This window comes from Oncorhynchus keta, chromosome 16, assembly GCF_023373465.1.
Source record: "Oncorhynchus keta strain PuntledgeMale-10-30-2019 chromosome 16, Oket_V2, whole genome shotgun sequence".
Lineage (NCBI taxonomy): Eukaryota > Metazoa > Chordata > Actinopteri > Salmoniformes > Salmonidae > Oncorhynchus > Oncorhynchus keta.
Genome location: NC_068436.1, coordinates 17300521 through 17317700, shown reverse-complemented (window position 1 = coordinate 17317700; position 17180 = coordinate 17300521). Strand labels below are relative to the sequence as shown.

The 17180-nt window shown below is 40.2% G+C and overlaps 1 protein-coding gene across 4 annotated transcripts in view; it reads right to left on the bottom strand.

The window, feature by feature from the left end:
* Positions 1–16935, bottom strand: part of LOC118375669 (hydroperoxide isomerase ALOXE3-like) — an 86396-nt gene extending 69461 nt beyond the window's left edge. Inside the window, exons 1-15 of one of the 4 annotated variants that reach the window (XM_052464868.1) lie at positions 16808–16933; positions 16159–16344; positions 15285–15492; positions 14953–15034; positions 14713–14835; positions 13898–14001; positions 13173–13345; positions 10755–10898; positions 8866–9069; positions 6796–6882; positions 6350–6519; positions 6087–6208; positions 5769–5869; positions 5379–5549; positions 3201–5227 (exon numbers count right to left, since the gene is read on the bottom strand). In XM_052464868.1, coding sequence (XP_052320828.1) covers positions 5048–5227; positions 5379–5549; positions 5769–5869; positions 6087–6208; positions 6350–6519; positions 6796–6882; positions 8866–9069; positions 10755–10898; positions 13173–13345; positions 13898–14001; positions 14713–14835; positions 14953–15034; positions 15285–15492; positions 16159–16344; positions 16808–16918 — 2166 coding nt within the window. In that variant the 5' untranslated portion in view covers positions 16919–16933 and the 3' untranslated portion in view covers positions 3201–5047. Of the gene's footprint in view, positions 1–3200; positions 5228–5378; positions 5550–5768; positions 5870–6060; positions 6209–6349; positions 6520–6795; positions 6883–8865; positions 9070–10754; positions 10899–13172; positions 13346–13897; positions 14002–14712; positions 14836–14952; positions 15035–15284; positions 15493–16158; positions 16345–16807 lie in introns of those variants that run through there. The other 3 variants (XM_052464871.1, XM_052464869.1, XM_052464870.1) reach the window with 3 other exon arrangements.
* Between the last annotated feature and the right edge of the window lie 245 nt (positions 16936–17180).

Here is a 17180-nt window from a genome sequence, read left to right as displayed (position 1 = left end):
TTTCCTGTAGTCCATAATCCTCTCCTTCGTCTTGATCACGTTGAGGGAGTGGTGGTTGTCCTTGCACCAAACCTATAGGCTGTCTCATTATTGTTGGTGATCAGGCCTACCACTGTTGTGTCATCAGCAAACTTAATGATGGTGTTGGAGTCCTGCCTGGCCGTGTAATCATGAGTGAAGAGGTAGTACAGGAGGGGACTGAGAACGCACCCCTGAGGGGCCCACATGTTGAGGATCAGCATGGCGTAATGTGTTGTTACCTACCCTAACCACCTGGGGGCGGCCCATCAGGAAGTCCAGGATCCAGTTGCAGAGGGAGGTGTTTAGTCCCAGGGTCCTTATCTTAGTGATAAACTTTGAGGGCACTATGGTGTTGAACGCTGAGCTGTAGTCAATGAATAGCATTCCCACATAAGTGTTCCTTTTGTCCAGGTGGGAAAGGGCAGTGTTGCGTGCAATAGAGATTGCGTCATCTGTGGATCTTGGTGCAGTATGCAAATTGGAGTGGGTCTAGGGTTTCTGGGATAATGGGGTTGATGTGAGCCATGACCAGCCTTTCAAAGCATTTCATGGCTACAGACGTGAGTGCTACAGGTCGGTAGTCATTTAGGCAGGTTACCTACATGTTCTTGGGCATAGGGACTATGGTGGTCTGCTTGAAACATGTTGGTATTACAGACTCAGACAGGGAGAGGTTGAAAATGTCAGGAAGACACTTGCCAGTTGGTCAGCGCCTGCTTGGAGTACACGTCCTGGTAATCCGTCTGCCCAGCGGCCTTGTGAATGTTAACCTGTTTAAAGGTCTTACTCACATTGGATGCGGAGAGCTGATGGAACAGCTGATGCTCTCATGCATGTTTCGGTGTCTCTGGCAAGCTCTAAGCTGTGCTTCCCTTTGCAGTCTCTAATAGTTTGCAAGCCCTGCCACATCCGATGAGCGTCGGGAACCGATGTAGTACGATTTGATCTTAGTCCTGGATTGACTCTTTGCCTGTTTAATGGTTTGTCGCAGGGCATAGCCAGATTTCTTATAAGCTTCCGGGTTCCGCTCCTTGAAAGCAGCAGCTCTACCCTTTAGCTCAATGGGAATGTTGCCTGTAATCCATGGATTCTGGTTGGGTGTATGTACATACAGTCACTGTGGGGACGACGACCTCGATGCACTTATTGATAAAGACAGTGACTGATGTGGTGTCCTTCTCAATGCCATCGGAAGAATCCCGGAACATATGCCACTGGATGAGCGTTTTTCGAGTGTGATTTTAGTGCCAGCCTCGGTCGGTGGTGGTATGTAGACAGCTAAGAAAAATACAGATGAAAACTTTCTAGGTAGATAGTGTGGTCTACAGCTTATCATGAGATACTCTACCTCGGGCGAGCATAACCTTGAGACTTCCTTAAATATTGTGTACCAGCCATTGTTTACAAATATGCATAGGCCCCCGCCCCGTGTCTTACCAAAGGCTGCTGTTCTGTCCTGCCGATAGAGTGAATAGTCTGCCATCTGTATGTTAAAACCTCTTATGGCTGCAATCCCGTTAACGGGATCGATATGGCAACAGCCAGTGAAAGTGCAGGGCGCCAAATTCAAAACAACAGAAATCTCATAATTAAAATAGAAATCAAATTAATCACTAACCTTTGATGATCTTAATCAGATGACACTCATAGGACTTCATGTTACACAATACATGTATGGTTTGTTTGATAAAGTTCATATTTATTTTTAAAAAATCTGAGTTTACATTGCCGTTCACAAGTTCCAAAAACATCCGGTGATTTTGCATAGCCACATCAATTCAACAGAAATACTCATCAACAAATGTAGATGAAAATACACATTATGCACATGGAATTATAGATATACCTCTCCTTAATGCAACCGCTGTGTCAGATTTCAAAAAAACTTTAAGGAAATAACAAAAACCATGCAATAATCTGAGACGGCGCTCAGAAAGATTTTTTATCCGCCATGTTGGAGTCAACAGAAATCAGAAATAACATTATAAATATTCCCTTACCTTTGATGATCTTCATCAGAATGCACTCCCAGGAATCCTAATTCCACAATAAATGCTTGATTTGTTCTATAATGTCCATTATTTATGTCCAAGTAGCTACTTTTGTTCGGGTTTAGATATACAAATCCAAACGCTCGTGCAGGTCCAGCATCATAAAGTTATATTACATTTCTTAGAAACATTTCAATCTAAGTATAGATTCAATCTTTAGGATGTTTTTATCATAAATCTTCAATAACGTTCCAACCGGAGAATTGCTTTGTCTGTAGAGAAACCATGGAACGCAGGTCGCTATCATGTGAATTCCGCATGACAAGCCCTTGGCTCTCTGCTAGACACCTGGCTCATTCAGCTCCCATTCAGCCCCACAACCAAGTAGAAGCCTCATTCAAGATTCTAAAGACAGTTGACATCTAGTGGAAGCGCTAGGAAGTGCAACTTCATCCATATCCCACTGTGAATTCAATAGGGTCTGGGTTGAAAATAGACCAACCTCAGATTTCTCACTTCCTGTTTGGATTTCTTCTCAGGTTTTTGCCTGCCATATGAGTTCTGTTATACTCACAGACATCATTCAAACAGTTTTAGAAACTTCAGAGTGTTTTATATCCAATACTATGCATATATTAGCAACAGGGACAGAGAAGCAGGCCGTTTACTCTGGGCACCTTTCATCAGCGTTGACAAAAAGGTACACCGTATTTCAAGAGATTGCTTAAAATAAATGTACTGAAATGTACTTTTTATTCTGAGAACCCAAGGGAACCAGGCCTGCAAAGCCCTTTACGCAGCTGCACAAGGTAAGTCTGAATACCAACTACTGAGAAGTGTGTAGGAAAGGAAGCATGTAGAAAGGCATATTTTCTACGTTGGAATCAGGGTCGTAGCGAACCACTAGATTGCATAAGCATACGTTCAGCTTTTTTTGGTGGACATCCAATCAAATTTGGTGTGTAGATTCAGTCGTTTCTTGTATAATTCTGGAGTGGGAGTCATAGAGAATTGATGATTTATTCCAAGAAGATAATCTGTTAATTTGAGTAGTTCTAATTTCCATTTTTATTTTTGTCAGTGTGAAATTATTTGTCCTCTCAAAACAGCTTCCAATGTCATCTGTAGAAAAGAGTGTGAGGTTGAATCTTATTTCTGTTAACAATTGCAAAACTCGTTATCTGATAAAAGAAGGAAGTTAAGGGAAGTCTCTCCCTCTCAGAAATTATAATTAATGTAAACCTATGCTTTTGTGTTGTATAATGGAATTCCTTTTACAATGTTATTTTTGCTAGTCAACTATAACTCATAGCCTAATACTTTTTTGCACATTGCTAATTACCTTATGGAATGTATTAGACTTTGCTAATTTACGAATAACATGGGTCTGATTATGGGTCTTGGTGAGGAATATATTGTTACAACCCTAAAACAAATATTACTTCCTTGATAAGATGTTGAGGGACATGCTGCCTTCACAAACATGACTGTGCAGGAATACATTTCTTATCTCAATCAAATATCAAGCACCTGTTTTTTTTAGCTGGCTGTCACCTCATGCATCTCTTTCTGGAACATCTGTATATACAGTGCATTTGGAAGTATTCAGACCCTTTGACTTTATCCACATTCTGTTACGTTACAGCCTTATTCAAAAATGTATTTTAAAAAAACAACATCCGCATGAATATAGACACAATTTCCCATAGTGACAAAGCTAAAACAGGTTTGCTATGAGGCTCGAAATTGAGCTCGGGTGCATCCTGTTTCCATTGATAATCCTTGAGATTTCTACAACTTGACCAGAGTCCACTTGTGGTCAATTCAATTGATTGAAAATTATTTGGAAAGACACATGTCTATATAAAGGTCCCACAGTTGACAGTGCATGTCAGAGCAAAAACCAAGCCATGAGGTCGAAGGAATTGAGCTCCGAGACAGATCGCATTGAAGGTCCCCAAGAACACAGTGGCCTCATCATTCTTAAATGGAAGAAGTTTGGAACCACCTAGACTCTTCCTCGAGTAGGCCGCAAAGCCAAACTGAGCAATCGGGGGAGAAGGGCCTTGGTCAGGCAGGTTTAACCTACAGTGTTAAAACAAACAAAAAACGAATACTGTAACACTACATGTCATTCCCTAACACTGAGTAAGTGTAACAGCATCAGCACTAACATAGTGATCATTTATGTCAGAATTTGAAACACCCATGGTGTTAGGGACCCAACACTTTTGCTGTGTACTGGGCCGAACTGAGCCAGCCTGTACTGAGATGGCCTGGTTACATTGTTGGAACCAGTTTGGTTCGGGTCAGAATGATAAAGGTGACTTAAAACAAGCAGGAAATTAGAGATTACCTTTATCATTTTATACATTTATTTTTAATTAATACATGAGGTAGACAGGGCTTCAACCAAAATGAGACGTGGCAAATATCACAAGAAGACTGGAGATAGAAAATGATTAGCTTTTAAGTGTAAATGAGAGTCACATCTATTGTTCTCTCATATTATTCTGACACTTCTTTACTATTAATCAACATTTCAGTGTCATATCATTTAGCAGGAGAGCTCATTTTCACCAGGAGTCCCTGTAGTCCATAGTTATATGGCACCAGAAACGAATCCGTCAGAAAGACCCTGTATTTCTTAACATCCATTAACACGTACAAATGTAATAATAACATCAACAAGTGTTCTTAGTCTGTGAGAGGGACACCATGTGGCGGTTTAACAGTTAACACTTCTGATACAGCGATAACATTCTGTCTGAACCCACAGTGTGATTTCCCTTTATCTGATTGAAGTGGGACATTAGTTTAGCAAAGCTCCAAAAATTGACATACTCAATACATTTTGTAGATTTTAGAATGTTTACAATTGCATGCCTCCAGAATCATTGGGTCGTGGTCATCAGGGCACGCAATGCGAAATGTTTTTAAGCGCTAAACAAAGGACAACAAAAATAAGGTAGTTCCTCAGTTTTCTTCCAATTAGTGCCTAATGAACTGGACCCTGGTCTAGGACTTTGGCTTATCTAAATGGCCACGCTGTTCTCCACCAAAGCAGGGTCCATGTAGGTGTATGGAATTGGTAGTCCAGAGTTCCTGGCCTTGACGGACTCGCTGAAGACCTTCAGCTCCATCTGGAATTTCTGAATCATCCTGCAGGGTGGTACCTCGTTGAAGTGCTCCTCTGGGTACTGGCCAAGAGCCAACTGCATATGGAGAATAATCGAAGTTAGTAAAATATTGATAGTTATAATATTAACTTTAAAAAGGACACTTAAATAGGATATTTTGTATCTAAATATAGTATTTTGGGCCTAGATGATATTGATTATAGTTCATGAAAGATGTCAGACTCACAAAGTCAGTGGATTGCTTGCTAAGGAGCCACATAGTGGACATGCCCTGTGCTGTTGTGCCAACATCTGGGAAGGTCTCCAGCATGGTGCTCTCAGTAGACTGCCCCTTAGTGGTGGGAGGTGGCTGTTGCAGGGAGATGGGGGTGTTGGGCATCCAGCCACCATAGTCATACTGTAACAAGAAGAAGAATGACTTATTATTACTGACATCCAATATGCTGCTACTCTAAAATGACGATATGATAGAAGCAAGGAATTACAGAAAAAACCATGCAGCATTTTTACAAATATGTCTCTTCCTAAATGGTAGATGAGGCAGAAAAAGTCAGTAGTTGTTAGATTTAGATTAATAACACACTTGAAAAAAAAGTATGGGCTACGTTACACCCACCTGTCCAGAGTTGACAGCAGAATGCTGGCCTGAGCAGGTAAAGATCACCATGGTGACGAACTTGACGACCTCTGGCACAGTAGAGAAAGACTGAGGGATTCCTGGACAGAAAGATAAGAACGGAGAGAGGTGTGTGATGAATGGAGTTATGCCATGGGAGCTGGGTGGACTGTTACTATAGGACAGTCACGTCCATGGAAGTTGTGAGTTATGCCGGGGAAGTTATGGACCAGAAACCAAAAAAACATATTGGCAAAAACAAGACATTTCACCATACGTCATTACAACACACCTCCATATTACCCTGTACATCGTCACCTGTGCATTCTTGGGCCAGGAAGCCATGGTCAAAGATATCCTTGATCCAGTTCTGTACTTCCTGGTCTTCCTGGACCTCTGAATCACTCTTGTAATAGAAACCAATCACTCCCTCTACAAACCTATACAGAAGACGATAACGGAATAACGAAGAAAGAAGATATCATATCTATGTAGAGCTATGCTTTCACTGTAGATTCTACCTGCGGATGATACTGTACTACCACCATGTACGTCTGCTCTACTGCTCTGTCGTAGGCTACCTGTGGATGATGTCCCACAGCTTGAGTCCATCATCCCTGTAGTAGTTGTTGGGGACTGACTCCAGACCTCGTGCAGTGATGTCTTCCGGCATACAGAGGGAGCTGTAGGTCAATGAGGCCACAGATCTCCTCAGGATCTCATTCATCGCCTCTCCGCCCGAAGCAGCAAACTACAACGTCACTTAAAGTTACTTGATTACATAATTCTGTAACATTATAATGTACTTTAACTAAGCTGCAATATTACACTGGTTCTATGAGAGATAGTGAACCTACCAGCAAGTATGTTGACCAGGAGGGCCAAATGACCATACATGGGGGTACTGTAGGTTCACTACAAGACATACAACCGCATGTATGCTGACTCTGACACAACTTCCATGGATGTGTGATTCCTAATATGGACACCACACACTTCTATGGAAACAGTCCACTCAGTAGCCTACCTGAGTGAAAACTCCTTCATCAGCTATTAGAAATGCCCGGGCCAAGAGGTTGATCTGGAGGGTGTAGCGGGTGTGTGGAATCAGAAGCTAAATCAGTAAACCAGGGTGGAGAGAAGGATGGATGGTCAACAATCCCAAGAGAGAAACTGGCATTAGTAAAGACTGTCTGGAGGACCACATTAGAAAGAAATGTATTATCCTTTCATGTGTCATTATCCTCTGTCATGGTCCAAACACACCAAGACAGTCGGGAAGAGGGCACAACAATGCCTATTCCCCCACAGGAGACCGAAAAGATTTGCTATGGGTCCTCAGATCATAAAGTTCTACAGCTGCACCATTGAGAGCATCCTGACCAGTTGCATCACCGCCTGGTATGGCAACTGCTCGGCATCCGACTGTAAGGCGCTACAGAGGGTAGTGTGTATGGCCCAGTACATCACTGGGGCCAAGCTTCCTGCCATCCAGGACCTCTATACTAGGCGGGTTGACAGAGGAAGGCCCCAAAAATTGTCAAAGACTCCAGTCACCCAAGTCATAGACTGTTCACTCTATTACCGCACGGCAAGCAGTACTGGAGCGCCAAGTCTAGGTCCAAAAGGCTCATTAACAGCTTCTACCCACAAGCCATAAAATTGCTGAACAATCAATTAAATGGCCACTATTTATATTGACCTCACCCCTCACTTAACCACTGCCTAAATTTACAAATTTAGCTCAATTACCTCGAGTAACCTGTACCCACACACACATTGACTCGGTACCGGTACCACCTGTATATAGCCTCGTTATTGTTATTTTATTGTGTGTTACTTTTTTAAAACTTTATTGTATTTAGTAAATATTTTCTTAACTCTATTTTCTTAAAACTGCATTGTTGTAAGTAAGAAGTTCACAGTAAGGTCTACAGCAGTTGTATTCGGCGCATGTGACAAATAAAATGTTATTTTATTTGATCCTCGGAGCACTAACTGGATATGCTATGCTATATTATGTTATGTTGTATTCTGTTATATATGCTATGATATAATATATTATGCTATCTTATCTTATGCTTTATTATGTTACGTTATTCTATGCTATGCTATGCTATATTATTATTTATTTATTTATTTATATATAGTCTTTTACCCCCTTTCTCTCCCCAATTTCCAATTGTTAGTAGTTACTATCTTGTCTCATCGCTACAACTCCTGTACGGGCTCGGGAGAGACGAAGGTCGAGAGCCATGCATCCTACGAAACACAACCTAACCAAGCCGCACTGCTTCTTAACACAGCGCGCATCCAACCCGGAAGCCATGTTATGCTATGATATATTATGTTATGTTATGATATGCTATATTATGTTATGCTATGATATGTTATGCTATATTATGTTATGTTATGCTATGCTATATTATGTTATGCTATGATATGTTATGCTATATTATGTTATGCTATATTATGTTATGCTATGCTATATTATGTTATGCTATGATATGTTATGCTATATTATATTATGCTAGGCTATATTATGTTATGCTATGATATGTTATGCTATATTATGTTATGCTATATTATGCTATGATATGTTATGCTATGTTATGCTATATTATGTTATACTATGCTATATTATGTTATTCTATATTATGTTATGCTATTCTATGCTATATTATGTTATGCTATGATATGTTATGCTATATTATGTTATGCTAGGCTATATTATGTTATGCTATGATATGTATGCTATATTATGTTATGCTATATTATGTTATGCTATATTATACTATGCTATATTATGATATGTTATGCTATATTATGTTATGCTATGCTATATTATGTTATGCTATTCTATATTATGTCATGCTATGCTAATATTATGTTATGTTATGCTAATATTATGTTATGCTCAGTGGAGGCTGCTGAGGGCAGGACGGCTCATAATAATGGCTGGAATGGAGTGAATGGAAGCCATGTGTTTGATAACATTCCACTCCAGCCATTACCACGAGCCCGTCCTCCCCAATTAGGGTTCCACCAACCTCCTGGGTTTATGCTATGTTTTGCTATGCTGTACTGTGTTATGTACCTTGTAGAGGGGGTGCACCATGGGCATGTTGCGCAGCAGTGCTACAGCGAACACCTCAGCCAGGAGGTGAGTGCGCAGCAGGTGGACGTTGAGCTGGTGCTCTTGAAAGTCAGCGCTCCTCACAAAGATCTTGGCCAGGAGCCAGTCATACTCAGAGTCAGTAGGAAGGAAGATGGGGTTGTCTTCTCCAGGCTCCTGCTTCAGCTGTGGAGAGAGTGTTAGGGACCCCATGGATGGCTACCAACAACATAATCCCTGTTTAAAGAAAAAATACAGATTCCTTTTTGGTGCTCTATAGAGCCCTTTTTTGAAGGTTCTATAAATATATATATTTTTTAAATGTTCTATTTAGCACCAAAAAGGGTTCTGTTATCGTTTCAACCCTTTTTGGTTCAGGGCTTGACATTTACTTTTTTAGCCACTTGTCCTTTGGACAAATAGGAAAAATGTTTTACTTGTCCAAAAGCTCAAGACAGACAAAAAAAAGGGTCTGTAACACCATTTGTATGTTTTGTACATCATTGTATGATGCAATGAACCACTTTACAAAATTAAATGCATTACTATCCTTTTTTTTACCACAGAGAATCAGACAAACATGGAGGCTACACTCTGTCTATTGTCTTCTTCGCATATTCAATCAGTCTCAAAATACAACACTACCCCTTTAAGCCTCTCCTGGAGGATGGTTGGACACCCTTGATAGTCTTTCAAATGTTGCAACATTACAATTACAACCAAATAGCCTACTTGTTATGTCTTTATAATTAAGGGCTTCCCGTCATCCTTGGGATGATACAAAATATGTCTACGGTTCAAAAGAATGACAGATTCAAAATGCATACAACCACTGCACATCTAAAATGTAAAAATGCAATAGGCTGACGCAACAGCTTAGCTTAAAACTGTTGATACATTTGTTTTAAAAAAATGTTTTATTCATATTATAAACTCAACAATGCGCACATGGCTTTAGGCTAATGTTAGTGGCATTGCTGAATTCGAGTTCATAATAGCAAGCTGGGACTGATGGTTTGTTTGGCTAAACTAGCAACTATTTTTGGTTACCCAGGCAACTAGTGTCGCTATCTAGTAAACTTGCTATTTATTTCAGTGGATGTTGAACTCATTTATCCCTGTAAAATGAACACATTTCTAGCAAGTAAATGTGCTAAATTATAGCCATGGTATAAAAGGGATGATCAACTCAGGGCTCTATGCGTACTCTGGAAAATAATGTAACTCTGTGGAAGGTTAGTTCCACTCTGCTAGCGCGTTGTGGAACACACCTCATTATTCATTATTTTCCAGAGAACACATAGTCGTTGATTATCCCTTATGTACTTCAGAAGACACTTTCACTAGCCATAGTCAAATTTAAGATGTAATGGCAAAATAACACAACAGATTAGATAACCTGGAATGACACTCTCACTCAAAATGAGCTTTAAGCAACCCCCCTAAAAAAAACAATTATGCGCTGCCTCCCCCCCTACATTTGATTATCACAAAAGAGGAAAGAACTCAAAGGTTTCACATAAAACCATCACCCTTCCCAAAGGACCTTTGATGAACCATATGTTCTAAGTGTGTAATGCATTATTTCAAAGCATTTGAAGACAATATCAAACATATTTTCTTTGGGCGCTGTCAGATACAGTGGAGGCTGGTGGAGGGAAACATGGGGAGGACGGGCTAGTTGTAATGTTTGAAACGTAAAGAAGGGAGCGGTAGTAATGAGCGCGCACTCCATTTCTATCTCCACCAGCCTCCACGGGTAAGTGGGCTCTCTAAAGGAGATTGAAACATGATGGGTTTACAGACTCTCTCACTTGTAATGGTCTCCGTGACTGTAGTCTTCACTTCAAAGTTAGTTAGGGCAACCTTACCTGGATGGCGATGGGAACCAGCTTGTCATCAGGGGTTCTGTAGAGCAGAACCAGAGGGGCCGCCATGTACTGTTTTTTCGTATGGATCACGTTTGCCTTTAATCCATCCAGGTTCTTGTAGTCAAGCAGGAATATGTTGCCGCTCTGTTTGGGATTGGATGACATGGGAGAATAAATCCAACAGTTACAATGCAACAGGTTAGGATTACGGTCCACTTTCTTGGTATTTTGGAATGGGACAGATATTGTAGCTCTATGTTTTACTAGGATTATCCCCAAAAACATCCAATAAAGTTATTTTTGCGATTACTTTCTTGGATTTTAGGGTCACCCTCCGCCCACAAAAACATCAAAGAAAGTAATACTGGGATGTTTTTCATTTTTTCAGTGACCAGGTTTCTTCTTCTTGGTCCTTCTGTAGCTCAGTTGGTAGAGCATGGCGCTTGTAACGCCAGGGTAGGGGGTTCGATCCCCGGGACCACCCATACGTAGAATGTATGCACACATGACTGTAAGTCGCTTTGGATAAAAGCGTCTGCTAAATGGCATATATTATTCCAACATTTTTAAAGTACATGTCACGACAGACCTGAAGGAAACAGAACGTTTGTCTGTGAACTTTCAGCATGTCAACAAAACAAAATATGCTAGACAAGGTGGGATATTTTTGTGTCTGTAAAATGTATTATGCGAGAAATGGTGGTAGAACGGCACTTTTATGTGCAAAAATTGGATATAATAACCATCATATCTAAGTAAACTTGGAGTCACATGACATGTTGTGTGGTCCTCTCACTACGACTCAGGAAAACATGCAGTTTATTAGATGAAATAAGTTATGATGAACTTCACAGGGTGGTGAAAGTGCACAGTGATGAACTTGATGCTCCTTTCCAATACATATCTAGGGTCATATTCTGGTGACATGATGTCAGATGCTTGACTGCCATTGATAAATAAAAATAATATTTTTTGTCCATGTAATAATGTCATCATGTAGGCTATACCTGCACTGTATCTGCCAGCTGTTGGCTAGAGTGCACGAGCCAAGACCAGAGTGGGCACATTCGCTATATAACAGAAAAATTATTGTGACAAAGCTATCAGAGTTGAAAATGCGATGGAAATGCCGTTTACATGTTTACATTTTTTATGTTTTGGTACATGGGAATTTAACCACAAAGGTTATTTTTATGTTTGTGTACATGGGAATTTAACCACAAAGGTTATTTTTATGTTTGTGTACATGGGAATTTAACCACAAAGGTTATTTTTATGTTTGGGTACATGAAAATGTAACCACAAAGGTTATTTTTATGTTTGGGTACATGGGAATTTAACCACAAAGGTTATTTTTATGTTTGTGTACATGGGAATTTAACCACAAAGGTTATTTTTATGTTTGGGTACATGAAAATTTAACCACAAAGGTTATTTTTATGTTTGGGTACATGGGAATTTAACCACAAAGGTTATTTTTATGTTTGGGTACATGAAAATGTAACCACAAAGGTTATTTTTATGTTTGGGTACATGGGAATTTAACCACAAAGGTTATTTTTATGTTTGGGTACATGGGCATTTAACCACAAAGGTTACTTTTATGTTTGGGTACATGGGAATTTAACCACAAAGGTTATTTTTATGTTTGGGTACATGGTAATTTAACCACAAATGTTATTTTTATGTTTGGGTACATGGGAATTTAACCACAAAGGTTATTTTTATGTTTGTAACCACAAAGGTTATTTTTATGTTTGGGTACATGGGAATTTAACCACAAAGGTTATTTTTATGTTTGGGTACATGGGCATTTAACCACAAAGGTTACTTTTATGTTTGGGTACATGGGAATTTAACCACAAAGGTTATTTTTATGTTTGGGTACATGGTAATTTAACCACAAATGTTATTTTTATGTTTGGGTACATGGGAATTTAACCACAAAGGTTATTTTTATGTTTGGGTACATGGGAATTTAACCACAAATGTTATTTTTATGTGCACTACGTCATCGCACAGACTTATATCCGCAACAGGTCAATTTGATGGAAACATCTATCGTGGGGAAATGTGCATATTGTTTTTATGCGGAATTGAGAATATTTGCATGAAAATCTATCGCCAATTGGATGGAAACCTAGCTATTGATAAACATACTGGATGGACCTCCACAAATGTCATCTGTAGGTCCAAAAAGGAATCTGGTACATGGTTCTGATGGTCCAAGAAAGTGGACGTCTAGACATCCAACAAAGGGATCTCCATTGACTTCCATTGATAATTGTGAATATCTAAGATATTCACCTTGGTCCAAGAGGACTGCCCCTAATCCAGCGCCACCCTTGGTAGAAGTGGTACTGCAATCATTTAGGCAACTTTTAACAAAGAGTCCCATTTTGACATACTGTACAGTACCTGCAATTCCCTTAGGAGGCTGGACGATCCACGAAGAGAGGGCTTGACCATGTCTTCTGTGACGGGGAAATTTGCCGGCAACTCCGAGCAGCGACGGATCAACATGGGGTTGCAGCCGTTCAGATACTGGTACCCGAAAAACTCGTCTTCCTTCCAGTGCTCCTGTGCGTAGTCTGGAAGGAGGAAATTCTGTGTCGTATTAATTAGTGCACACCATAACAAAACCTTTTGCAACAGAAAATAAAATCAATAGTTTCTTATTGGACAGGTATTCCCTCCCTGTTTCAGTCTGTTTTCTTCCAGATGATGCCTAGTAAACCAGGGTCATTTTCAGTATGTAGAATACCAGTCAAAGTTTTAAGCTGGTCGAGAGAATGCCAAGAGTGTGCAAAGCTGTCATCAAGCCAAAGGGTGGCGACTTTGAAGAATCTCAAATATCAAATATTTGTTTAACACTTTCTTGGTTACTACATGATTCCATATGTGTTATTTCATAGTTTTAATGTCTTCACTATTATTCTAAAATGTAGAAAATAGTGAAAATGGAGAAAAAAAACTTGACTGAGTAGGTGTGTCCAATCTTTTGACTGGTACTGAATGTATATTTTTATTGGACATATTCAAGTGGTATTACTTCCCCCTTTCAATTTGTTTCAAAATGTTTACCACCTAATAAACAGGCCCCTGGAGTTAATTCTGCAAATGCACCTATGAAATGCACTCACCTGAGATGACAGTTCTATTGCAGCAGAAGACTTTGCTGATTTCATCAATGTTTTTCCAGCTCTTCTTGCTGTCAGAATACCCCTTCAGTTTCAGCTCAGTGATCCTACAGAATGGAAGAAAAGGAACTATGTCAAGCTGAGCCAATAGAGTTTCGCAGAGCAAATGTACAACTCAACAATATAAATGAATGGAATACTTTAGAAGAGTATTAATGATCTTCTGCAGGAAGTACTGTTTGAACTGTCCTTAGAGGATGAATTATGCCCGACGTACACAGCGCAATTAGCTACGCAAACATGGCTGTCCTGCATAGTCGTAAAAATATGCAAGTGTGTGCAACCCAAAATGTTGAACTCACCACGTACTGGACAAAGGAAAAAATCTCAAATCCGCACTGAACTATTCTTAAGTTTTAATGTAATTATCAGCAGGAGAGGGCAGAGCAATCAGACCCATTTGGGCGACATACTTCATCAGCTTTTGGAGAAAAATTCACACATTCACACATAGTTATAAATGATGAAACATTGTCATATCTTTTTTCACAATCATAATTTACATTCATTATTCACATACATTATTCTACTATTTTTCACAACTTCTAGTGCCTAAAAATACATTAAAATGTAAAGAATATTTTCTTGAACCCGGCACCCAACAACTTTTTGTTACTACAGACTTGAGTTGAGCACGCCAATTCCTCATTCTGTAACTTACCACATAACCACATAGGGAAGCCATTATGAGTAGCACATTGCATTCTCGTGTTGTGTACTCAAGTCGGGTATACATTTGGCTTAGGTGAGGAACTCACCCGGTGGCGGCGGTGAAGAGGAACTGGGTGGCCTTGGTGAACGAGAATTGGATCTCGCTGGGAAGATCCAGAGGGTTGTCTGCCTTCATGCTGCCGGGGAAACCCTCCTTGTAGGTATCCCAGCTGAGTAGGAGGAGGAGCAGGAGGAGCAGGAGAAAGAGGAGGAGCAGGAAATTTATGGAGGTTGGTCAGATATAATGGACAGACTGGGCAGCTAGGACGAAAGACCACAGCACCTACCAGTACTGCTCAGTTCTCGTCTTCATCTCCTTTTCCCTGCTGTACCTGGCAAGATGATTAGTTTCATCACAGAGCCTTTTAGCTGAAAAAATAAATAATAATAAATCAAGTTAATCACACATATTATTGCACTAATCCTTCAGAACCAGTGTTGCATGTATTACTGTATGTACGGTGGCCCTAAGAGGCAAAGTAGCTTTTAAAACTTAGTGACATCATGCACACACAAAGAAAATGCCCCCCTCCCTACAATGGCTGCAAGTATCCACTTTTTCCCCAGCATTACTCATGTCTGCATGTGATGTTGTTTCATAACGTCACACCGTGCTGACCTGTGCCCTCTCTGAACAGGTGCACCTCCTTGTCCATAATCCAACGGTAGATGGGGAACTGGCATGTGTCTCCCTCTGGCATCGTCACGACAACCTTGGACGGGAACCAGGCGTCCTGGGGGAAGAGTGGGAGGGGCTGTTTGTCCAGCTCTATCAGCACCAGCGTGCCGAGGGAGGAGGGGCACACCACGTCGAATTCACGAGACGCCTGCAGAGAGAGCAGGTGAGAGAGAGAGATGGAGGAAGTGAGAGATAGATGGAGGGAATGAGAGAATGAGATGGAGGGAGGGAGTGAGAGAAAAAGGGAGGGGCAGAGAGAGTGAGAGAGAGAAGAATCTGGACTGTGTGAGAAAGCAAATAACAAAGGCAAATATAACTAATCCTGGACTACCAGTATTATTACTTAAGGGCCCAACATACAGGCAACAAAGTCTTCATGTCATATACACTATATGTGTATGAACATATTGGGTGCGTTTGGGTGTGTTTTGAGTACAGTATTTGATAGATGTAAATGGTAAGTCTTATTGAAGCTGGAATCATTTGTTGCTACATCCATTTTTATAATTTGTAATTATATATACCCATAGATTCTTGAAGAATGTAATTTATAATTGCTAAGTTCAGCTGACGTAACCAATCAGAACCCAATGATTGTAAGCAATGTAAATGTGAACAAACACTAAGCTATAGCCACAAAACATGGTTAAAAGTACACATTCTTCTATGAGTTTGAGAATGGTGACATTTCTACAAGCCCATCCCTCAGCTTTTTACCAAAACAGAGGCGGGGTGCCTCTTTCTTATTGTTTCAATTAAGGATTCTAGATTTAAAGAGAAATATATCTTAGTACTGATAGGAGCACTGACTTACTGTGTCTTGATAGAAGCCTCCCTTCAAGCTAGTGAGCCACGTGCGCTTACTCTCTCCTTTTTCGCCAATCAGCTTGATGAAGACATTGTTCATCGTGGTGGCAGTCGCGATGTTGTGTGTGTGCACAGTCACCTTGTATTTTGCCATTTTGACTCTGAAAAACACTATGATGTGCACACACTGAGACTGCACAGCAAACAACAGTTCATTCAATGTAGGCAGTGCAAACATTTCTGCAAATATTAAGACTTGCATGATATCCATTGATCCATTTTAATATAACAAAATCATTGTTTTGAGGGTATTCTTGCTTGAATAACAAACTTGCAAAGCCACAGTTATTGCATACACACAGCATGTTCCGGGACATTTTGCACGAGCAAATGATAGTGAGCAAATTAACCATAGACAGGAGTAATATGCTTATTCAATGTGCATATTATCCAAAATACCCATTGCATTCATGGCTCAGTACACTGATCTTTGGTTAAATAATAGCCTCCTCATTCTACACATAGTTGAAGAAAACAAAACATGAAATCACGCTGCACATCAAGTTTAACTGTATTTTTTGCACACATCTGTGCTCTTTTGCTTGATGAAAATGTCTCCCATATAATCAAAAATAAAACATTCAGAGTTCCCTTACCTGATTGGTTGATAGTTTGTAGTACCCTGTTAACTTTGCCTTAACATGCATGTACTGATCACCTTCTATACTGCTTGTTTTATACCTGGCTGGAGGTGTGTGCAGAACCATATGTACATATCTGGGTGTTACTTCCCACCATTGACCCTGCATGATAAATTCTGGCAATGTTGATAGCGAAGCGTTGCCTAATCACCTATTGTAAATACACAGTAGAAATTTGAGCCGTGGTTGAAAGGGTGTTGTAACGTTAATTTCGCAATTCTGAGGGCATGCGGTGAAATGTTTGCTCAGCACTGCAATACAAGTGGGAAATTGAATTGTTGTCACAGACTGTTTTGGTGGTCTGCAAGATATCTAAACAGGATTTCAC